At 34.2% G+C, this 24,298-nt stretch overlaps 2 protein-coding genes across 2 annotated transcripts; both read left to right on the top strand.

Moving 5' to 3' along the window:
- The first annotated feature begins 5,066 nt into the window (after positions 1–5,066).
- On the top strand, positions 5,067–9,375 carry LOC125874928 (protein ROOT PRIMORDIUM DEFECTIVE 1). Its single transcript, XM_049555979.1, has 3 exons — positions 5,067–6,586; positions 7,070–7,507; positions 8,907–9,375. Exons 1-2 carry the CDS (start codon positions 5,142–5,144, stop codon positions 7,074–7,076), a joined length of 1,452 nt encoding a protein of 483 aa, XP_049411936.1. The 5' UTR covers positions 5,067–5,141; the 3' UTR covers positions 7,077–7,507; positions 8,907–9,375.
- Positions 9,376–10,014: 639 nt separating this feature from the next.
- LOC125874925 (mannosyl-oligosaccharide 1,2-alpha-mannosidase MNS1-like) lies at positions 10,015–23,999 on the top strand. The gene is made up of 14 exons (XM_049555977.1): positions 10,015–10,219; positions 11,987–12,034; positions 12,716–12,910; positions 14,925–15,037; positions 15,793–15,858; positions 15,983–16,154; positions 17,310–17,399; positions 17,549–17,673; positions 17,791–17,856; positions 19,108–19,216; positions 19,305–19,403; positions 19,920–20,000; positions 20,085–20,255; positions 23,460–23,999. The coding sequence occupies exons 1-14, from the start codon at positions 10,067–10,069 to the stop codon at positions 23,712–23,714; spliced, it is 1,743 nt and encodes a 580-aa protein (XP_049411934.1). The 5' UTR covers positions 10,015–10,066; the 3' UTR covers positions 23,715–23,999.
- The last annotated feature ends 299 nt before the right edge of the window (positions 24,000–24,298 follow it).

Here is a 24,298-nt window from a genome sequence, read left to right as displayed (position 1 = left end):
CTTTCTCTGTTTTAATTTATGTGACTTACTTTCATTTTTAGTCGGTCTAAAAAAAAATGACACATTTCTATATTAAGTAACAATTTAACAATAAAATATCTATTTTACCCTTAATGAAATGATTTACAGCTACACAAATTTCTATCATTCATTTTGGACCACAAGTTTTAAAAGTTTTTCTTTTTTTCTTAAATTTCGTGCCGAATCAAACTACATCACATAAAATGGGACAGAGGGAGTAATATTTAGTAAGTTTTTGAGGAACTACATATGTACTTATTAATTCCTCAATTTTTTAAAAAATGGTCTAGTTTGGGTTGACACAAAATTTTAAAAAATAAAGAAGATTTTTAATCTTATGATCTTAAATTTTGTTATGTCAAATATATTAAAATGTCATTCAATCTCATGACTTGAAATATATCTCGTGAAAAGCTGAAATTAAATTATTGTCTACAGAGAAAAAAATCAATCTTTTTAAACAGACTAAAAGAAAGACATAATGCATAAACATGACCTTTAATTTGGCGTGAGCTGATAACTATGACCTTTAGCTTTGGATGTGCACAAGTAGACACATAAACTTATAGTGTAAAATTGAGTAAATAGACACATTCATCCTACATGACAACCTACATGGTAATTTTGTGTCCTACATGGCGTCATAACTCATACGTATATTATGTCATGTAGGATACGTGATCTACTTGTTCAATTTTATACAAGTTTAAGTGTCTATTTGTGCATTCTTAAAGTTGAAGAACATAGTTATCTGTTAAAGTCAAGTTAAAAGTCATGTTTATGTATTATTTTTTTAAATGTACAAAAGTACAATGCATCAAATTTACAAAATAGTTTGTTGTAGGTACTCGATACCTATACATAGGGCATGTTGTTTTTTCCCATCCTTTTTGTTTTGTTAGTTAAAGAAGACAATAATACTCCACTATTACTTACACTTGTCATGTGTCATGTTGCTTTCTCTCGTAGCCACGCAAGACAATGAGGGAGCATCGACCTCGATACGACACTCACCAATCAGCATTAAACTCCCACGCCAACGCCAACGCCATAAATAAATCAATTGCCCCAAAAAAATATCTGAGTATTTTATTCGTTACAACTTACAAGGCATGCATCAACGCCAACAAATTTGACACGTCCAAACTTCCACGATGTCATCATCAGAGTTGCTCATTTTAACACATCATCTCTTCTGCTTTACTTTCTCCAAGTACCACTATGCCCCTATAACTTCCTTTTTTTTTATTGGTGTTCGATGTCCGCATTAGATCCTAAATTCTCTTTTTCTTTTCAAAGATTAAGATTCTAATATTCGTGATAATTAATTTATGTTTAATTAATAAATTTTAAAAAATTTTTAAGTATCAATTAGTGTTTGAAAAAAAATTGTGAGTAAGAATATGTATTTTTAGGGAAAAACATTTTTTAGCTTTTAGAAAACAATTTCTTCTTGTCCATAAAAATATTTTATTTTCTCCTAAAAAGTTGGTAAAGATCTAGTAGTATAGTTGTATTGATTTAAGACCACAAAATTTGAATTTTTTTTATACTTTCTTAAATTTCACATTAATTCAAGATTTGACTATTAGAATTACTCACTTTTTTCAGAATATTTTTTTAAAAATTAATATTTAATTTTAAAAAATTTAAATCCAATTTCTGAAACCTGAATTTGAACAAAATCTAAACATATTCTTCAAATTTATCTTCATACCTTTCAAATAAAGTTTTCTTTTCTCTTCTTTTTTGTAAAAAGTATGACTTATTACCTAAATATAACTTCATATATTTCAAATAAATAAAATAAAAGAATATTTAACCAAAGCCTACTTATTTTTAGTGAGGGTATATTTGTCAATGAATGCCAGCTCAGAACAGTTCTTGATGTTTAAAGCTTGTGTTGTCGATAGTGACGTGGAGAAACTACTAAAGTCGAATAGGCGCTCGAATCGAGAAAATCGAAGCGGACCACACAATTACTGCATGGGAGTAGGACCACGGAAACATATAGTTAAGGAAAGAAATGGTGTGCATAGGTCATAGTATTTGTATGATGAGGTGTTTTACTTTACAGTGGAACGGTTTCATCCTTAATTATTACTTACTTTTTTCGTCTCGTTTTATATGAGGTAGTTTGACTCGATATAAAGTTTAAATTTTTTTTTAAAAAAATCTTATGATCTAAAATGAATGATAGAAATTTGTATGGTTATAAATCATTTCATTAAGGGTGAAATGAACATTTTACGATTAAATTGTTACTTAATATAGAAATGCGTCATTTTTTTTGAACTGACTAAAAAGAAAAGTAAGTCACATAAATAGAAACAGAGGGATTAAATGTTTTGGGTTCGGTTCTAGTCTTGAATATAAAATAATTCTAGTAGGAGCACTAAATTTGAATGAATTCTGCGATACACGATCCAAATTTAATTGATATTTTAGTTTTTTCATTGCAAAATTAAATAATATTTGACATATATTTAATTTAAGATTATGAAAATTAAATATTATTTAAAAAAAAAATGTTATATCAAAACCGAACAAATAAATTAAAATGTACAACGCAATTGAAATGTATCTTTTAAAAAAATCTTATTAATTTAGTTGATTGAGTATCTGAATTCCACTTTTGCTGGTGACGGTTCGATTCCCATATCATAATCGTATTTGAAATAAAGAAGAAGAAATGAATCTTCTATACGAGCTATGATCATTGCTGGCGCCACGTGTCGCATATTTAAGAAGCATTTGGCAAGTGGCTTAACGGAGACCACCAATATCATGTTGTGGTGCACGAGGATGGCATGTTCAAATGTCGAACAATATTTATTCACAACCTCGACGTGTTACGTCACTTAGATACACACAATTCCTAAATACTCTGTCCATTTATTTTTACCGTTTAATTTAAAAAATTAAGAAATGATTTTTCATTTGATTACTAAGTTGTTTTTGTTATTAATTACTTCTATAATTATTCAATTTAATTGTTTTACTGTCTTTTTAGCCTTTTTAGTAATTTTATAATTTTAATTTTATTTTTTCTCATATATATTTAAACTACAAAATTGATAACATTTTGATGTATTTGATATATTTTTAAATTAAGACCATATATCAATAAGTATTTTATTTTTACATTTGACATCTTTAATTTAAAGTAACAAATTTTAAAATATTTTTTAAATTTTTTTAATTTCTTATCAAGCCAAAATATACCAAACAAATTCAAATAGAAAAAAACTACTTTAAGGAATGTAGCAACACAATATTAAATAAGTGAAATTGGAAGGATCCTGCAAAATTTAAAAATTTTACTAGATAAACTCAAATTGGTTGTTTTGGAGGAGCTAATAGAGAAAATAATATTGATATTAGTTTTATTATGGTATTTAATTTTTATTTATATTATTTGAAATTTTCATAAATAGCAAACAAATTAAATTTAATTATGCTCTATAGCTATAGTTTAATTTGCTATGGATATTACCTTTTGTATATATACAAACAAGGTATTTATATATAAAATTTGTATACATACATTTAGGAATTTCAGAACTCCGTTTGTATATTTCACTTGCAATCAGAATTTTTCAGAACTCTATTTGTATATTTTACTTGCCATAGAAAATTTTCAAAACTCCGTTTGTATATTTTGCTTGCCATAACAATTTTTCAGAACTTCATTTGTATATTTCACTTGTCAATATACAAACAAAATAATTCATTATGATTTTTTCGATATTTATACAAATCATATACAAATAACTAGGGTAAGCATATAATCTAGATTTACACAATCAGGAACCGAATTATACAAACTTTGAGTTTATATAATTAGGAACTGAATAAAAAAATAAAAAAACTGTAACCACAAATCATAAATATATGAAACTATAGCTATGAAGCGTTATATACTATCAATATTTGTCATTTCTTATAATTTTTTCTATTTGAAAACCTGTGTATCACTAGTATATATGAAACGAATGAAACAATTTAAATAAAAATGAATGTAAATTTAGGTATTGAATTAGCATTTTTTTTATTTCCTATTTAATGCACAATATTTATATTATAATTTGATTATATTTGTATTTATACCGTACAAGGCTCCATTTAAAAAATCGTTTTCTACAGAAAAACTTTTTCATACAAAAAAATTTAAACTTGAACCTTTAATTAAAGAACAAGCAACCATATTTAGTCGGTGGGTGCAAGAGATTAAATGAGCAAGTTACTAATTAAGAGGCAATAGCTCGTTTGGAGAGACTGAATTTTTTTTTTTTTAAGTAAAAAAATAAAAGAAAGTCAAATTTTAAATGACAAGTCAAAAAATAAAAAAGTAGAGGAGTCTTATTTTTTATTTTTAACTTCTTTTAAGTTATTTTAAATTTATTTTTAATTTTATCAAATACTTTTTAAAAATTAAAATAACCTAAAAGTAGGTTTAATTAATTTTTAAGTCAATCTAATCAAACTTAAAAGTAGGGTTTGACAAGCGGTGTGAAGTGAGATTTTAGATAGGGCCCACCAAGCAAAGGAGTTAGTAAAAGGCCAATTTGGTTAATATAGTATGATGTCGTTTAGTTGGGAACAAGTTAATTCAGATTTAATTATTTCAAAATAAGTTATCCCATCATATAATGTAATAACTTATGTCGTCACTATAATATAAATGATGAGATAAATAATTTAAAGACTATCTAAACCTCCAACCAAATGTGGAAAAAGATAATTCTACTCTATCCCTAATAGAACTGCTTCATTTCGATTAAATTACAGACGTATCCTTGTGAACCCATATACAAAAGGTAGGATACATTTGTCATTTTAGTAAAAGATCATTAGGATACATTTGTCATTTTAGTAAAAGATCATTAGGATACATTTGTTATTTTAGTAAAAGATCATTAATGTTATTGTCATTTAAACCTTAAGTACAAGTTTTTTAGCATACGACACAAGGAAAATAATGCACAAATCTTATCTGAAATGACTATAACATCCTCAAAACGTAAAATTAATTACTCATAAGTAGCTTAACTGCTGTGTGATTCATCTTCCTCCTAAAACCCTAAACCCCAAATTCAAGAACTCACATAATAATCAAAATGCACATTTTCCTTTCGATTTCATCAAAATTATTACAGTCAAAATCCACATCCTTCAAGTCCCTCACATGGATTCCTACAATTTTCTTACTATCCCCAAAGCAAATGTCACAGTCAACTTCCATACCCAGAAACCAACAGCGTATTCGCGACCACGGCTACGATGATTACATGGAAGTGGAGAAGAAAATCCGTAAAGTAATGAAATTCCAAGAACTGCTTCTTACTCAACCAAATTCAATGATCGCCATTTCTCGCCTTGATATGCTTGCTCGCCGTTTTGGGTTCAAACAATATGAAGCAGGGAAGTTTATTCTCAAATTCCCTCATGTTTTCGAGGTATTCGAACACCCAGTTCAGAGAATATTATATTGCAGGCTTACTCGTAAATCACTGCTTCAAATTGAGCAAGAAAAACTTGCCCTTTTAGCTCAATTGCCTCAAGCTGTAACCCGTTTACGAAAGCTTCTGTTGCTTTCGAATACGGGGAGATTAAGGTTAGAACATGTTAGGATTGCAAGGAAAGATTTTGGTTTACCTGATGATTTTGAGTTTTCTGTGGTTTTGAAGTATCCCAAGTATTTTAGATTGTTTGATGCTAAAGAGACTAGGAATAAGTATATTGAGGTTGTTGAAAGAGACCCGCGATTAACTGTTTGTGCTGTGGAGAATGTTAGGGAGAGAGAGTATAGAGAAAAGGGTGGCGAAGAAGAGAATGTGCGGTTTTCGTTTAGAGTAAATTTCCCCCCTGGTTTCAAGATTGGGAAGTATTATAAGATTGCTGTTTGGAAGTGGCAAAGGTTGCCTTATTGGTTGCCGTATGAGGATATCTCTGGTTATGATTTAAGGTCACTCGAGGCACAGAAGAGAATGGAAAAGAGAGCAGTTGCGACTATTCATGAATTGTTGTCGTTGACAGTTGAAAAGAAGATTACTTTGGAGAGAATTGCGCATTTTAGGTTGGCTATGGATTTGCCAAAGAAGCTGAAAGACTTTCTTCTTCAGCATCAGGGGATATTTTATATTTCGACGAGGGGAAATCAAGGGAAATTGCATACGGTGTTTCTTAGGGAGGCTTATAGGAAGGGAGAGTTGATTGAGCCTAATGAGTTATATTTAGCTAGGAGAAGGCTGGCTGAATTGGTTTTGCTGAGTCCAAGGAAAGTCATTGTGGATAGAAGATTGATTAATTATGGAAAACAGGGAGGCGAGGATGAAATAGCTGACTACGTTGAGAATGGAGGAGATCATTCAGCCGCCCGAGAGACGGTTAGAGAAGATTTGGGAGAAGAAAGCCTGGACTCTGATGATGATTGCAGTATTGACTCTGATGGTGATTGCAGTATTGACACTGATGGTGATTGCAGTATTGACACTGAGTACACACACAAGGAAGCCAATAATGATGATGTTACTGATGATGCAGAGGACACTCGTGTCACTGAGTAATCGAACTTAGCTCAGCTATTATAGTGGTTCTTGATCAGATTCCCTTTGCTCATTTGGTGTTAAATTATTGGAAAATCAGCTTATTCAGCTGAAATTGTTTTTTTTGTATTGAAAATCTTGAGGCTCTTGATATCTTTATTCAGGGGTGGGCATAAATATTGAAATACCGAAAAACTGGACTGAACATAATAATTTAGTTCTTCGGCCTGGTCTTGATTTTTGTTTGATATTTGAACCGAGAGAAACATTAGCTGCTGGTGTTTGCTTCTACCTACTTTTCACAAGTTTGTGTTGCTACTGCCTGGAATTAACTTCGTTGAAAAAGAGGCTATTTTCCATAGCTTAGGCCTTAGCTGCTTGAATTACTTGTGTTACCTTAGCTTAGCTGCTGCTGTACTCATTGGTAATACTTGTATTAGCTTAGCTGCTGGTGTAAATGAAAATGAACTAATATATCATACAATTTTGTGTTGGTGCAGTGTATAGGCATAAGGCCTTTGGCCTTTTGCTGCTGAATTATTTGCTTAGCCTCTTAGACTCTTAGTTGCTGGCCTGCTGTGTAAGCTGCTGATACATGTTCGCGTCGATCATGCAAAATTGCAAGCCATGTGATAGAAAAACAGCTGCTGCCTTGGTGCATATGATATTAGGCCCATACCAAAGAACCGAACCGAATTACAAAAGATGGAACCAAACTGAGGTAATTTCAGTTCAGTATTTGGTATGCACCTGTGAAGAACTGAAAACCGAAGAACCGAATGCTCAGCCATATCGGGAGTTCTTTGATTGCCAAATGATTTGGGGGATCTCTGTGTAAAACTTGACTGTTTCATTTGTTTTACAAGACAGCACCGATGTAAGCTTTTACCCATGGCTACTTGAGAGCTGGTCAAGTTCTTCTTCCTCTTAGATGCAATGTAAGTTACTTCTTTCATTCTTGTACAATCTTTTTATTATTATAGAAATTAGATTCTGCTCTGCTTTTATCATCTTCAGTTGTCAAGCTATGTTTAGCATCAATATAATATAACAGATAATAAATAGTCACAAGTACATACGTTTATGTAAATTGCCTTCTATCCAAAAACAAAAGAAGAGAGAATGAAATGCATGTGTATTATGTATATCAATATGTGTATGTTATAATTTGGGCCTGCTAACATCTTATTTCATTATTAAAGAAACCAAGGGTGGTCCAAAGTTGCAAAAGCACCTGCTTAAGCTCCTATAGTTTTGCTCTGCCTAGTAATTTGCTGTTTTTCCTGAGCTGAAAAACAAGAAGATTCCATTGCATCCTCCCTTTGTCCTGTTTCTCTACTGTGATCTTCCTATTTATGCTGTTTTCTTCTCCTTTCTCACGCACATATGTAGAAATCAAGACCTTGCATGCTCTGGAAGCTCATGAAAGCGCTTGTATGTTTAGCTATTGCCTGATATATCTTTTAAACACTTACACTTCTTAGTCCTACATAATTTTTCTTGAGGTTTTTGATCTCGAGATTCTGAACTTGCTGACTGATTGAAGCTATTTCTGGTTCAAAAAGTCTGGGCTTGTTAAGCACTAGTTAGATTACAACAACAATAATTCATGTGTAATCCCACAAGTGGAGTCTAGGGAGGATAGAGTGCCACTTTGGTTATCATAGACTACTTTAGTCATTGATCTTTTTGTGCACTCTCAATATCTTTGGTGGGAAAAAAGGGTGCAGGGTTTTAGAGTACTCCCCGAGTAAAGCATTCTTTGAAAATATCCAATTGCTTAAACAGTTGATTTTGATCTCAACTACTTATTTAATTTCATTATCCCTTCATTCCATTTTCCAAATGGAGTTCTTCCCCCTTTGTATCACTCACCAATCTTGAGCTTGATCATGATCGATTTTGAATTTTTTGCAGTTAGGTTCAATCCTTTGTTTAAAAATCTTGTATGACAAGTACTTGTGCGGGTTAGGGTCCAACAGGAAGGAACTCATTGGGGATGAGGTAGTTGGGCCTTTGGGGACAGAAAAAATGAAGATAGAATTTTTGTGGGTGATTATATTGCTTCAGAAATAAATAAAAAGAAGATAGTGGTGGTGTGGCAATAGGTTTGGCAACAGTAATGGTGGAAGGAGTATATGGGCGGTCCGTCTGGCGTTCTGGCAGGTTTAGGCTGCTGCGATCAATGTTATTTTTTTAGGTCTTTTCCGGAAAAGGGAATATAATGAACATTACTTGTTTTGGGGAAGTAGTCTCATTTTCTATTGTTCCCGTTTTCTTTATCATGATTTAATTGCTGGTTTTTTTTTTCCATATATGGTCTTGTTGGCATTGTAGCTGGAAGAGTTAAAGAATGGTCGATAGTGTATAAGGTGAAAAGATGTAGTTGCAAGTGGTGAAGAAAATGGATATTGTAGATGATACCGTTGATGCTCAGCAAGGAGAAAAATTGGAAGATGCTATGTGTCATGCCTGGAATTTGTATGAAAATATGCGCGGAGCCACGATGAACTTCAGGCTGGGTTGTTGCTTCTAATAAGTTCTTTTTGTAAAAACATTACCGTTGTTCCATTGTATTTAGTTAATTAACAGTCATATCTTTGGTGGAGGCATCTTAGTAGGGCTCTTAGATGCCTTACTTGTTGATTGGTGTTCTTCTATTTTCTTTCTCTATTATTTAAGGTTTCGAGTGATTGTAAACATTTTAAGATTTAAGTGATTGTAAACAGATTGGATCAATTTTTTCTTTTCTCATACTCAATTTTTATGAACAATTTTACAAATACAAAATCATGTTAAGGTGAAGTTTGTTTTTAAAAGCTGCTTGAAAATTATGATAAAAAGAAGAGACATGTGTTTGAGGTAATTTAAGGCGAAAGCGGTATTTTGGCTTGCTTACGTGGTTTTTCTGTGAAATTTAGTTAATTTTAGTTGTTTTTCTAGAGAGCATCTATAAATTGATTGATTTTAGTTAATTTTAGTTGTTTTCTAGAGAGTATCTATTAATTGATTGATTTTATAGGAAAATGATGTGTCCAAAAAGGAAAACAATAATAAATTTATTTATAAGATTTTTTATTTTTTTTTGACTCTTATAAGTAATGATGATAGAAATATTTTTGAACAAAATTATTAATTGAGAACATTTTGATTTATTTCATGTAGTTAGACATTTTAAATTCACTTTCGCATGCACATGTTCCATCTATTGCTGGAGGGAGTTCCCAAAATCAGTTAATGGTGTGCAAAAATTGATTCGAACACACGGACATGAAAATAAATAAAATGTCAGTCTACATGCCAATTTGGCACCAACTAAAGAAAAAAAAGGAAGAGGAATTCGTACGCTAGTTCCTACGCCCTATTCCCTAACGGCTATTGGTCTTCGTTATTTCTCGTTTTAACTACTTGCCATTTTATTTTCATTCCCAATGGATTTCTCTCTGATTCACCAATCTCGATTGTGATCAATTTTCAATTTCTCTGATAAGCAGAAAATGGGGAGGAGTAGATCGTTAGCGAATAAGTGGAAGTACATCAATCCATCTTACTATTTGAAACGCCCCAAGCGTCTTGCTTTACTTTTCATCGTTTTCGTATTCGGTACTTTCTTCTTTTGGGATCGACAAACTTTAGTCCGAGATCACCAGGTGCGCGTTTTTCTGTTACCGTACTTTATTGCCACTTTTTTTTTTATTGGAGGCGGGGAAGGGGAAATGGAGAGGGGATTATAAGGTGGGGAATAAGTTCAAGTAACCAATTAACCGAGCTACTAAGATTTGCCTCATTGTTATTTTACTGTCGCCGTCCACATTTTTTTCTTTGATTTTCTTAGTAGTAGAATTAATGTAACATTTCTTGACTTGTTAATTGATTCTCTTGGTGATAGTTTCCGTTTTACTTTTGAGCTAGTCTTTCTTTGTTACCACAATAAGAATGTCTATGTTTCATTGGAGAATTTACGTGTTCTAGGCGGATAGAATTGAGTATTTGAGTGCCCAGCCACCCCAAATCTGAGGTACCTCAGTGTATGTTGTATCTGACTATGTGTATTGTACCAGTCCTCATTAATTTGATAGTCTCTATATTGGAAGATCCAAGGTAGTTCAACTTCTTACTGGAATTATTATCTGTAATGAGTTGAAGTAAACCTTACGAATTACTTTAGCAAGGCCCTTCTTCAATCAAATAGTTGATCGTTAGTCCCAACACTAAGCATGGGATTAAAGAATTCTCAGTGAGATTTGATTTTTGATTATTTTAAACTTTTAAGATATCTAGGCATTCATTTTAGAGATCTTCTAGTAGCTGCAGGACTATACTTTTGAGGTTCTTTTTGATAATTGAAACATAAGTTGAGTTAAGGTGAATGACTCCCTTGATAAAGTTAGATCGTTTAGCAACAAAGAGCTATACCTTAATTCCAAATTTGCGCAGGTCTGTACAGCCAGAACTTGGAATTCTACTAAACCAGACCCATGTTGAAAATAGAGATGCAGCAAGAGGATTCCCAACGGTCACTATCCTAGTACTAGACTCATCCAAAAGCACTTTTAACTTAATAATTCTGATGGGATCTAGTTCATCAATGCGGTACGATCTCATCCATGGTTTAAAACTTTATCCAAGTAAGGTTAGATACTTTAGTATTTGCTGCTTCATTTGATGAAGTGGGGGAGGTTCAGTTGTCGGATTTCCAGGATAAGAAGTGTGGCGTTCTTTTTTCATCATGTTGGAATTTATGGTCTGTTAAAATCCTTAGGAAAGCAGATATTGACTGGTTGTCTGGTGATTGGTTTAAGTTTCTAAGTGAGAGCCTGCATGTGGGCTTACTTTCTCTTTCTCCCCCTTTGCTCCTTCGAAAAAATGTTAATTGATATCAACCCAGAACTTTGGTTTAGGGGTAAAATTGCAACATGTGATGTGTGGGTTAGGTGCATGTCACGGATTTGAACCATATCACCGATAAAATCATGGTATTTCAGTAGATAAGAATAGAGGGGCTATCCCTCCTAGTTTCGTACTGTGTGTCAATGGCTCTCGGGGAATTTCCCGTTGATAAAAAGAAATGTAATTGAGTTCTTCCGTCTTGCATGTGAACATCAATTAGTTTTCAAAAGAAACTAAGTAAAAGGTAATACTCTAATGCTTTCTGTTTATTGGTGTCGGCAGCCTGTGAAAGTTTGGTTATCTAGCTAGTAGTAGCAAAGTTCTAATAATGTTTGATTCTTAATGCCCTTCAATTTGTATAAAATTTTCTTCTACTCTGTCCTGTGATCTTTTTTTGATGTAGAAGTTTGTTGATATATATACTTCATAAGCATGCTAGTGGTTCTTAAAACAGTTATGATTGGGACATTTTGGAGTTTTAAATTCAGTTTGTCTTGCAATTTTTCAATGAATATGTGATTTTGCAGGAAGAGATCTCTAAGTTGAATGAAGAAGTGATACGGTTGCAAGATCTGGTAAGCAGTTTCCGCACTTCTTTTCAAAGTCTGTACTGGTATGATTAATTTTCAACTCTTCTATAAATCTTGGCTTGTGGGGAAATCTTTATGCTTTAGCTTCTTATAATTTTGGTGATACACAGCGATTTCTCCTCCTTCCAATTGAATGAAAACATTGTTTTACTATTTAGAATGGAAAACCTGATTCAGCTATCAGTTCTTGCAATTGAGTTCAACTCTTTTATATCTTGTATGAAAACTACTCATGCTTATTAGGGTTCAACAGGATGGAACTCATTGGGAGAGAGGTAGTTGGGGACAGAAGCAATGAAGATAGAGGTGGTGTGTGTAATCATATTGCCTCATTGAAAAAGAAGAAGATGGTGGTAGTGTGAGCAATAGGTTTGGCAACTGTGATGGTGGATGTGGTGGAGGGCGTGTGGAAGGAATAGATGGGAGGTCCGTCTGCGTTCTGGCAGGTTTAGACTGCTGCGACTAATGTTATATTTAGGACTTGGTAGGTCTTTTTAGGAGAATAGAACTTATATGAACATCACTTGTTTTGGCAAAGTCGTCTCATTTTCTTTTGTTTGTTGTTATTGCTTTCAAAACTCACAGGGTTTAATATTTAGTTCTGTTTCCTTCATCATGGTTTAATTGCTGGCTTTGTTTCCATTTATGGTCTTTGTGGCATTGTAGCTGGAGGATTTGAAGAATGATCAAAGTGTATCAGGTGAAAAGATGAATTTTAGTTGCAGTGGTGGTGATGTGGGGAAGAAAATAGATTACACAGAGGATCCTGTTGATGCTCAGCGAAGAGAAAAAGTGAAAGATGCTATGCGCCATGCCTGGAGTTCATATGAAAAATATGCATGGGGCCACGATGAACTTCAGGTCAGTTGTTGCTTCTAATAAGTTTTCTTTGTACACAAATTACCTTTATTCCATTGTATTTAGTCATTTAACAGTCATATCTTTGGCAGAGGTATCTCTGTAGGGCGTTTACATGGTTGCCTGGTGTTTGATGTTCTTGTATTTTCTTTATCTACTATTTAAAGTTTCGTGTGATGGTGAACACTAGCTATGCTTTACCTTTAAGCTGACCATTTAAACTGCGAGTCTTCATATTTTTCTCGTCCTTCAATATTTCGTCAGAAGATGTTGGATCAACCTTTTTTTTTTATTTGTTCCAATTATAGAACAGTTTAAGTCCAGAAATATAGTTTCATCGTTTTTGGTGTATGCTCTTTTGATCTAGACATTTTTGGTGTATGTTTTTGGTTTTATTTGTCTAGAAGTTGAGGAATAAGCTACACCTACCTAGATATCTATCTTATTTAAGTTAGTTCTTTAATTTATACTAAATAATTTCTTTTAATCAAGATTACTGATAAAAAGTTATTTGTCTTCAAGGGTTTCTAAAATGCGTCCAAAAGGGAGTTACCTCAAAATTTAAATATGTAAAAAGTGAAGTTTCATATATGAACAATATCTTATACTCAAGTCTCAAGATTACTGGTTAAAAAAAGGTTTTGTATTCGAGGGTTTCTAAAATGCGTCCAAAAAGGAGTTACCTCAAATTTAAATATGTAAAAAGTGTAGTCTCAATTAATTAACTCCTACTTTTACAGTTTTTCTCCAAATACTTTCACTTTGACATGAATGGTGTAACTTAGGTCATTCCAAAGTGACTACCTCTTTAGCTAGAAATCTTTTGTCTTTTCTTTACTTCAAGTTTGTCTTTTAGCGATTGATCTAATGGAGAATTCTATGATCTGCTTTTCATTGTGTAATAACTCATTTACCCTTGTGTTCACTCTTTGAGTAAACATGAAGAAATAATCTAATATTGTTTCTTGTCTCAAGAATCCTTTCATGTCGAAGTACGATTAACACTAGGAGTTTTCTTGATGTGGGAATATTATTCATACAGTTAGATGCTCGAGAGGTTCATCAAGAATTTTGAGCATCCTGGTAATGAAGATAACACTATGATCTTATCTTGTAAGCTCTTTTTATGTCAAAGCTTTGAGGGAACATTTGGTGCAATCAAAAGTGAAACTTCAATCTTCTGTGTTTAACTTCTCTGTGAAATATTAAACAATCATTTTCGGAGAAAGTAATTAATCACTGGAATAAGTATTTTGTTGCACAAGATATTTCTTGTTCTTCTTAAAAGGCCACTGTGAGGTAAAATCTTGGGGAAGTTTGTTTATGATTAGAGTATTTAGGGCTCTGCTTCCGAGTAATAATAACCTTATGTTGCACAAATCTTATTCTTGATGGAATTGCTAGCTTCATATTTGATTTTGTTCGACTCTCTACTTCCCTTTTCTTTGTCTTTATTTGACTGATCATTTGATTTATGAAAAAATTCACCCAGTTAGCTTTTCAAAATTTTCCTGAAGTACCCTTATAGGCAGACTTAGGCGGTCAAATTTATGAAGAGACAGAGGATCTATGTAGAATTAATTCTCATTGACCTTTTTTGGTGATATCTTATATTATGACTACAAGAAAGGAAGTGAATTTGGGAGACAGTTCCATTTTTACTTATATTTCATTTTTTTTTGGTTTCCCATCCGGTGTCCGGTATTCGCATTGGAGCCCGACTAATCCGGATTAGTGTCGGGTAGGGCTCCATTCGAGGGTAGCATTCCCTACCAAAGATTTTTCCAAAGCCAAGGCTTGAATCCGAGACGTTTGGTTAAGGGAGGAGCAGCCCCATCCAGTGCACCACATCCTTTGGTGGTATATATTCAATTTTAAATCTAAGAGGCTGATAAATTTCCCTTGATACTTTTTGATCTGCTTCTGCTATGTGCTTGTGGTACTTTATATATCATATCCTCTGTTTGACATGTGCCCGCAACTATTTGATTGTCGTGCTAAACTTTTGCAATGCCAGCCACAAACAAAGAATGGTGTTGACAGTTTTGGTGGTCTTGGTGCAACATTAATCGATTCTCTTGACACACTATATATCATGGGCTTGGATGAGGAGTTTCAGAGAGCTAGAGAGTGAGTTTATTGTTTTCTTGCTTCTAAAAGCCTTGAGTTTATCTTTCTTATCCTAGATTGAAGCCTTGTTTATGTGAATACCAGCTTTGTGTATGTGGACGTCCCATTTTCTACTTTATCTTATTTGGCGGTGATCCTTCTCTGCACACAATAACCATGGTTGTGTTTGACAAATATTATTCATGTTGTTTCTTTTTTTTTTTTAAAGAAAAAAATTGTGGGGTAGGGAAGGGGAAATGGGGGAGGGGGATTACAAGGTGGGAAACTGAAAGCCAACCTACTAAGCTACTAAAATTCCTCTTACTCATGATCTCAATTTTGTTCTCAAGAAGAGAATGAATTGTTAAATCTTATTTAACTATGAAAGCGATCACTAGAATTAAGTAATGATGTATGCGATAAATCTAAAATGCATCTTTGAGTTAATATCCTTTATACTTGTCATCTCTCTGATTAAAATATGAAGTTATCCAACCTCACCCCTCCCGGCCCACACCCGATGTCCTCTCCGAGAGAGACTGCTTAGAGTTCTGTGTTTCCTTGGATTATGGATTTTATGTGTGGCATCTTGTCTTCTCAAAATCATTGGACTGCCAGTTTCATATCCCTTTTACTTTTAGATTTTAGGGTTTATGTATTACTTTCTTTTATCTATGAATCAATAGTGCCAAGTGGAAGACATTTGTGAATTTCCATATTTTTGTGCTTCAAGTAAGAGTTTATTGCTTGTGGCTAACAAGGAGCTCTGATGGCAGGTGGGTTGCAAAATCCCTGGATTTCAACAAGAATTATGATGCCAGTGTTTTTGAGACAACCATAAGGTTGCTTTATAAGGTTTAAGATGCTTTTGTAATGCGTTTACTTAGATTCCTGACACCTTCTATCGGCTTTGATGATTTGTTTCTATGTTCTTTACTGATTAAATTCTCTGTAATTTAACAATAGAGTTGTTGGTGGACTTCTTAGTGCGTATGACCTCTCTGGTGATAAGCTTTTCCTAGAAAAGGCTCAAGACATTGCTGACAGACTGTTGCCTGCATGGAATACACCCACTGGCATCCCTTACAACATTATCAACTTGTCACATGGGAATCCACATAATCATGGGTGGACTGGGGTAAACCCGAACTTTACTAAATTCAAGTTGATTTTCCCTGGAATATAACTCAAGTATCTCATGCTGGGCGTTATTCTAAATTTTATTTGACAAGTCATTTGATGCTTTACCCTGCACCCATTTTCCATGAAGGGCATGGAGGAAATTCCAGCTTTGGAGAAGTGTATTTAAAAGGGGAACTGCATGATCGAAGAATCGTGCATTACCTTGAGAAATGCTCTAATTTTCTTAAAATATACTTAAAGGGTCTTATGATCCACCCCTTGTTTTCTCTCTCTTTGCCACATCCCATCATGCTTTCTCCCAACTGACTCCAGCTTGCAAGTAGAAACATGTCTTGTGCAACTTAGCAATTTGCAATTCTCTAAGAAACTGTCCCATATATTTTCAACTTGTTTATGCAACCTGCCATCTCTTAACGCTGTGAACAACAACATACCCAGTGTAGTCCCACAAGTGGGGTCTGGGGAGGGTAAGATGTACGCAGACCTTACCCCTACCTTTGGGGGGTAGAGTTTCTGATAGACCCTCGGCTCAAAAGAGAAGATATTTGCAGGGTAGGGGGGGCTGTTTTAACGATGTCCTTTTGCTGAAAGTTCTCCTGTGTGAATCCAACTCTTTTCTTCTTAAGTGCTGTTTATTTCTTTTCTTTAGGGAATATTGGGGAGCTGCAGGGTGAGGGTGTTGTGCATCCACTGGGAGAAAACATTTCTTTACTTAATTTTTTTTCCTTTTAAGCACTTGGACAGAATCCTCTTTTTTTGAAAATTGGTAATTCGTAATCCGTAATCCTCAGCATTAAGGGCTATGCAGTGGCCACCTCCAAAAAGTTAACAATGAGCCTAGGAAACTCAAACTAATTACAAGGATCCTAGGAAATCTACCAACTGAATTACATCGTCTATATTTCCTTCTTTACACCAAAAATCAAAGTTTGCAATATAGTTCTCCTTAATCCTCTGCATGGAGTTACATCTGTCCTCAAAGCACCTTCCATTCCTTGCAATACAGAATCCTCTTTGCATACCAATGACTATCGTTTTGAAATCTGCATATTTCAGGCTCATGGCATGTAATATATATATATAATATAATATAATGATTTCTGGAGTTCTAGTGTACATTTGCTGAAACTATTGTTCTCCCTGTTCTCAGGGTCATAGTATCCTGGCAGATTCTGCCTCTGAGCAGCTTGAATTTATTGCTCTTTCACAAAGAACAGGAGACCCGAAGTATCAACAAAAGGTATTCCACCAATAGATTTCAATAAGTAACATCTTGATAGCTACTAAATAAAACTACAATATCAAAAGGGCATGACAGAAATTGATTAAGCTACACAGACTCAAATCAATGTTCTGCTAGTGACCAAATGGCATAACGTTCTATTTCAGGCGGAGAATGTCATCTTAGAAATTAGTAAAACTTTCCCAGATGATGGGTTGCTTCCAATACACATTAATCCAGAGGGAGAGGTGGTTGTATACTCCACTATAACGTTTGGGGCCATGGGGGACAGGTGACTTATCTGATAATGTGAACTGAGAATGGACTGGTGTCACCATATCCCTCTGTTCACTAGCACTTAGTTTTCCTTTGTTTGTTTTGTACATTATAGTAAAAGATGTTGTTTCAGCTTTTATGAATATTTACTCAAGGTCTGGATACAAGGAAACAGAACAGCTGCCGTGGACAGCTACAGGTAAGAAGCTTAAGTTTAAATTTTCTTTATTTCTCCAGTGATATTATTATGTATAAACTAAGGTTAGGTCCGTTAGGATACTTTGTCGGTCTTGAACCAAGTCTTTTGTCATGCATCATGGCCTAACAAATAGAAATGTTATTCAAATGTTCACATATATAGACCAAGATGCCCAATCAAGAAAGACATGAATTAGACAGAACATGAAAAGAAAAAACACTGTTAAGGGGGAACAATGACAACATGCTGTAGAGTTGATGTAATCTTAAGACATTAAAACAAACCTGAATTATTGGAGCTATTTATTATCATACCATTTGATATATGTATATATATCAGAGTAAGAGTGATTAAATTTACTGCTAAGTATCTGTTCTGCTATTTTCATCAAAAAACTTTACTGCTATTTTTAATATTATTCTGATATATACACAATCTCAAACCTGAGCGAGCATTAATGAAGGCATGCTTATGTAGTCCCATCACTTTTTCCTAAAAGTACAAAACTTACAATCTTGATTAACAATAGAGTGCTCTTTTAGTGTTGCATTTTTGTACTCTAGTTACGTCTTCCAAGTATTACTTTAACATATCTCTAAAATTTCAGATATAATCCTAAGTTTCAAACAGTTTTGTTTACTTAACTTCCTTGCTGGTCAAACTAGATTAGTCAAAACTATTAAATTTAGTTGAGGATTTCCTTATGGCTGTTATCTTGATTAGCAGTTGTAAGCTGTTTTGCATTAGCTAATTTAAAGACCAAAGAACTGGGGGTTTATGGCTTCAGTGCATCATATTGGGTAATTGTTGTTTCCTTTGAGAAATGCAAAGTTAGCTCCATATGCTCAGTGGAGGAACCAGAAATTTTAGGAAGGGGTGTCAAAATTTAAAAATGTAACACATGTGAAAAAAGAAGAGGAGTCAACATATAGCATATATACGTTAAACTAAAATTTTAACCTAGCTAAACCATGTAATTTTCTGGCGAAGGGGTGTCATTAGCATAAGGTGGCTCCGCCACTGCATATGCTTTACTGGTCTGAAGTGGAGGAAGATGAAATTGGTTATTGCTTGAAAGATTTGTGTTTTAATTACTTAGTTAGAACAAAAAGGATCAGAAATGTGGACCAAGTCAAAGTATGTCAATGCATATATCTTTCCTGAAATTTTAAATGTGAAGGATGTTCTTTTACATTTTTTTGCAATCTCGAGCATATTAAATGCAATTCTTCTATTTAATTTTCCAAACAGAAAAATGTGGGAGACATCAATGAAAGGTCTTTTAAGCTTGGTGCGGAGGACTTCTCCATCATCTTTTGCTTATATTAGTGAGAAGGTTGGATATTCTTTCGTAGACAAGGTGATGTATAGCATTCAAATGGGAAGCAGTGAGTTCTGGTCATGTGTGTGATTCTTAGATCATATTAATACTTTTGAATTCTGTACAGATGGATGAACTTGCATGCTTTGCTCCAGGAATGTTAGCTTTAGGTTCGTCTGGTTATGGTCCTGATGAGTCTCAGAAGTATTTATCACTGGCAGAAGAGGTATTTTGAACTTGTAGAGCTCCAAACTATGGTCCGACTTAAGTTCCTTGTCAAAAAAACAAAAAAAAGCACAATGGTCTGACTTAAGTTCTTATCTGACCATCTGTATCTCATGATAGTTTTGCATCAACTTTGAGCGTGAGGTTGTTTAGATTACATTGGACATTATTCTGCCAAGTTTGGTTTGCTTTTATTTATTTGGTGGCACTACAATGTGAAGCATAAATTAACCTATGCCATATTCTGTATTCAGATTCTTTCCAGCTGACTTTATGAATCCTAAGTTGGGAGAGGCACATTTTGAATGTTTACCTGGTGTCATTAAACTAAGCATTTTCATATAGCTCCTGTATGTCCAGACTTAATAATTCAACCTTCTAGCTTTCTGTCACAGATAAAGGGTGCCCGGGAAAGAAGGCACAGAGTATCCATAGTGGGCTACTTCCACTATTGCTCGTTAGTAACAGAATGCTTGAGTAATGCTATTTTACTGGATCTATTAACCTCTTCTTGCAGCTTGCTTGGACTTGCTATAACTTCTACCAGTCAACACCTACAAAGTTGGCAGGAGAAAACTATGTCTTTAATAATGGCCAGGTCGATTTTGCCACTTAGTTTATTAGTACATATTTGTCATTACTGTTTACTTATGTTGATAAAGAACTTGTGGTTGTTTTTCAGGATATGACTGTGGGCACATCGTGGAACATACTAAGGCCAGAAACGGTCGAATCTCTGTTTTACCTCTGGCGTTTGACTGGAAACAAGACATACCAAGAGTGGGGTTGGAACATATTCCAGGCATTTGAAAAGAACTCAAGAATAGAATCTGGATACGTTGGACTTAAAGATGTAAGTACTAACTTAGACTCTTTAACTCTAGTTGATGATTTTTTTTCCAGATTGATTCATCTCTTCAAATGATCCCTGTTGACCTCTATAAGTGGGATATATGCCTTCCTTATTATCTGCTTTTCACTGTTTTCAGCATTGTCTTTGTTCTTTTTTGAACGTTTGCAATTCTTAGTGAAGACGGTGTGTTTTAGTGTCATTGTTAGGAAGATGTGTCTTCTGATACCCACATTCTTATTGTTTTAAGTACCATAGTTGGGATATACTCATATACATGCATGTTTGTGTTTTCCCAGATTTGAATTAGAATAACATGGGGCTCCTATTGGTGATTTTCTTTCTGATGCCTTTTCCATTGTCTGGCATTTGTGTTTCAGTGCTTCAGATCTGAAAGGGTTCAGTGATTTTGATATATAATTCATCTATTCTGCTTAGACTTCTGTTTCCTCCTTTTCACCTTAGGCTGATGCTTTCTTACCCTTTACCTCGCTCTATGGTTCTTTGCTTTGCATAATCTTGGCCTTTGGCAGGTGGAATTGTACTTTACTTTATAACATGAGCAATTTTCACGAGTTAAAGTTCATTTGTTGAGACGTAAATTTGTATCTGAATCTGCTTTCTCAAGCAAACATGTCAAAATGCTTGAGCAACATAGAACCCTTTATTCAGGAGAATTCCTATTCCCCCCTCCATCCTTTTATAATCCCTGGGACTCTCTGAGATTGCAAGCTTCTAATGCTGCACGAGTCATGACAAAATTGTGGATGCGTTTCTTGGCCACTTAGCCAGTATCACTTACCTGATACCTTCCTGAAAGCTGTCACAAGCAACCACTGCCTCTACATTTCAGTTTTCACGAAAGAACAATAAGACTGCATAGCATGGTTAGGATCTGAGGTGCTGTACTTGATACCAAGAAAAATGACATTTTTTAGAATTTTGGGAATAGGGCACAAATGGAACTTCATTATATCAACAAAAAAGATAGTGCAAGAAACATTTGTAAATTATCTTTTTTAATAATTAAATTAACGGAAAAGGGTCAAAATTGCCCCTGAACTACGCGAAATAGACCACTTATACCCTCCATTACATTTTGGGATAAAAAATACCCCCACCGTTATCCTAGGAGACCACAAATACCCTCAAGAGTTAACACCCCAAATTTTTAGTGACGTGGCAAGCCACATGGGACTAATCCCTCCACCTAAGCATTGCCAACTAAGGTTCACTACAAAAGAACCTGACCTTTAGTGGCAACAAAGTCGCCACAAATTCCCAAAATATTGCCACTAAAGGTTATGAGTGATTTTTAGTGGCGACTAAGGCTCCAACAACCATTCGCTAGTAAAATCTATTTTTTCAACAAAAAAATATGATAATTAATTTTTGGTTGCAACCTAATTTTCTAAAAAAAATAACTTGCAATATCAATATTAAAAACATACAATATTATTACGAAAAATCATCAAAATTACTTCTCGATTCAAATCTCCTACTATATATATATAATGCATCATTGTACATTTTATACATTTACATATGACATAAAAATAAAACATATAGTGTCTTCAACTCCTACTTAATCGATATCATATTTGGTTTTTTAAAAACAATGAAGAAAAAAACACAAAATTAGAATTTAATGTTAAAAACTTTTAGTGACGATTTTCTGGGCTTTTGTGGCGACTGTTGTTGCCGCTAAAGGTCTAGTTCTTTTGTAGTGAATCTTAGTTGGCAACGCTTAGGTGGAAGGATTAGTCCCACGTGGCTTGCCACGTCAATAAAAATTTGGGGTGTTAACTCTTGAGGGTATTTGTGGTCTCTTAGGATAACAGCAGGGGCATTTTTGATCCCAAAATGTAATGAAGGGTATAAGTGATCTATTTCACATAGTTCAGGGGCAATTTTGACCCTTTTCCGTTAAATTAATTTTACTGATTCTCCCAAATGTCGTGAGATTTATAAAGGTAGTATGTTACATGTATGCTTAACCTTCCCAGAAGTCTATCCATTTCTCTATCCAACAACAAACTTCTTGTTTATAGCAAAAAAAATAAATATCGAAGTTTAAGAAAGAAAGGAAAGCTTTTCAAATTGTGGTCTTAAACATGCATAACAGTTGTGTGGCTACAAGACTTTCGAAACTTGTGGTCTTAAATATGCCATAATATTTAGGTGGCTATAGAAACTTCTCATTCAGGATAAAATGATAAGTTTAAGTGAAACTATCTTCAAATTTAAAAAGGTCATTTCTTTGAAAGGTAAGAACCGAAATATATATCCAAAAAATAAAAATAAAATACAAACCTGCCACATGATATACTTTGCTTATTGATCTAAGACATTGATTCAGATTGAGCAACTCCTCGCCTTCGATTTTGACTTTGATATACATCCTAAGGTATATTGCAGCTAGACCCCACAATTTTTCCTTTCGAAGGGTTCAATTTGGTACCATGCTGAAGAATAGGTTGATCCAAATAGGGGAACCAAATGAAGTATTCAAGCATAAAAACTCCTGACCTATGGTCGAATCAGTTACACACCCCACCTTTGTAGAGGTTCTATTACCTCCCTGCACAATTTCAAAGTGGAGTTAATCACCTTGAAACATCACAACCATAATGTTAAAATAAGATCTGTTATTAACCTTTTGTTTAATCTCGAGATCAAAGAATTGGATTCTCCAATTTGACATCTTGAAAGCTTCCACCACATTTCTATGCCAATAATATGAGAGAAATATTGAGCAAGCTGAGTAAGGGCACCCTATCTCCTCTGACCTTTTGTTGCTTTTTCTCCTATTTGGCTCAACTTGTTGTGGGGCAGCAGAGCTTGATTGTCTGTCTTCTCGGAACACCTTTTCTTTTCAATTATACAGAAAAATGTGGTAGAAAAAGGGAAAAGGTGGGGGTGGGGGTGCATGTGTGTGTTCAAAACATATAAGAGCTTATTTTACCAAGAATGAATCTAAACTGTTGGGTGGAATGTAAAATTGCTGATATGTGTCAATGACTGTTGGTCATTATCAGCTCAAGTTTGTGTTTGTTTGAAAGTGGATTATCGCTTGATCTGTCACTATCTTCCAGTCAATAAGGGAGTTATGCTTGTGACTATTACTCAAATTGTTTTTTTTTTCCTATATTCAGGATTTGATATTCAATGATATTTTGGACACCTGTTTTTGTTGTTTTTTCCCAGGTTAACACTGGTGTGCAAGACAATATGATGCAGAGCTTTTTTCTCGCAGAGACTCTTAAATATCTCTATCTTCTTTACTCACCCCCTTCAGTCATTCCCCTAGATAAATGGGTTTTTAACACAGAGGCTCACCCCATAAAAATTGTGAGCCGGAATGATCGAGCAATGAGTTCTGGAGCTGGAAATTCAGTTGGACAGCAAAAATCATATAAGCGGCCACTGACCAGGAGAGAAGGCCGATTTGGTAACAAGTAGGTTCTCACAGGTCCTCATTAGTTTAGTTGTTGATACAGAATTATGGGAATGAAGTGCTATATTGCCTGGCACTTGTTCAGCCAGATTCGCGGGATTTGTTGGACTGATGTTAGAGTTGGGCAGTAATGATCTCCTATGACCACTTACATTATTAGATAATAGCTATTTTTAGTTTTAGTTCTTACATTCCCTTAAAACAGCCAAATGTATTCTAGTAGAGGGCATTTGGTTGTGGGTAGCTCTACATTTTTGGGGCTTGACGAGTATTTGTATATCATACCTTGTATCCAATGGATTGGTTTAAGATATTTGAGATTCTACAAGCATCTTCACATACTCTTCGTCCAAATTTACGTGAGTGTTTGATTGGATATGCTGTTTAAGAAATGAAAATTTTTGAAATTTGTGATCTAAAACAAGTTAAAGATATTTGTGTATTTAAAAATCTATCTCGTAAGGGTCAAATGAGAAGTTTAAAGTTAAATTGGTTTCAAATAAAAAAGTAGGTAGACTCAAAATTTGACACATAAATTGAGACAATTGGAGTATCATCATTTTAAACACAGTAATTCATGGAGCATAAA

The sequence above is a fragment of the Solanum stenotomum genome, chromosome 8 (genome assembly GCF_019186545.1).
Source record: "Solanum stenotomum isolate F172 chromosome 8, ASM1918654v1, whole genome shotgun sequence".
Classification (NCBI taxonomy): domain Eukaryota; kingdom Viridiplantae; phylum Streptophyta; class Magnoliopsida; order Solanales; family Solanaceae; genus Solanum; species Solanum stenotomum.
This window is presented reverse-complemented; position numbering and strand designations above follow the sequence as displayed.

What these genes read in the sequence shown, in the direction of transcription:
- LOC125874928 (XM_049555979.1), top strand. Translation starts at nt 5,142, where the DNA reads ATGCACATTTTCCTTTCGATTTCATCAAAATTATTACAGTCAAAATCC.
- LOC125874925 (XM_049555977.1), top strand. Translation starts at nt 10,067, where the DNA reads ATGGGGAGGAGTAGATCGTTAGCGAATAAGTGGAAGTACATCAATCCA. An exon ending in GGGGCCACGATGAACTTCAG is followed by an intron (nt 12,911 to 14,924) that starts GTCAGTTGTTGC and finishes TTGCAATGCCAG; the next exon opens with CCACAAACAAAGAATGGTGT. An exon ending in ATAATCATGGGTGGACTGGG is followed by an intron (nt 16,155 to 17,309) that starts GTAAACCCGAAC and finishes CCCTGTTCTCAG; the next exon opens with GGTCATAGTATCCTGGCAGA.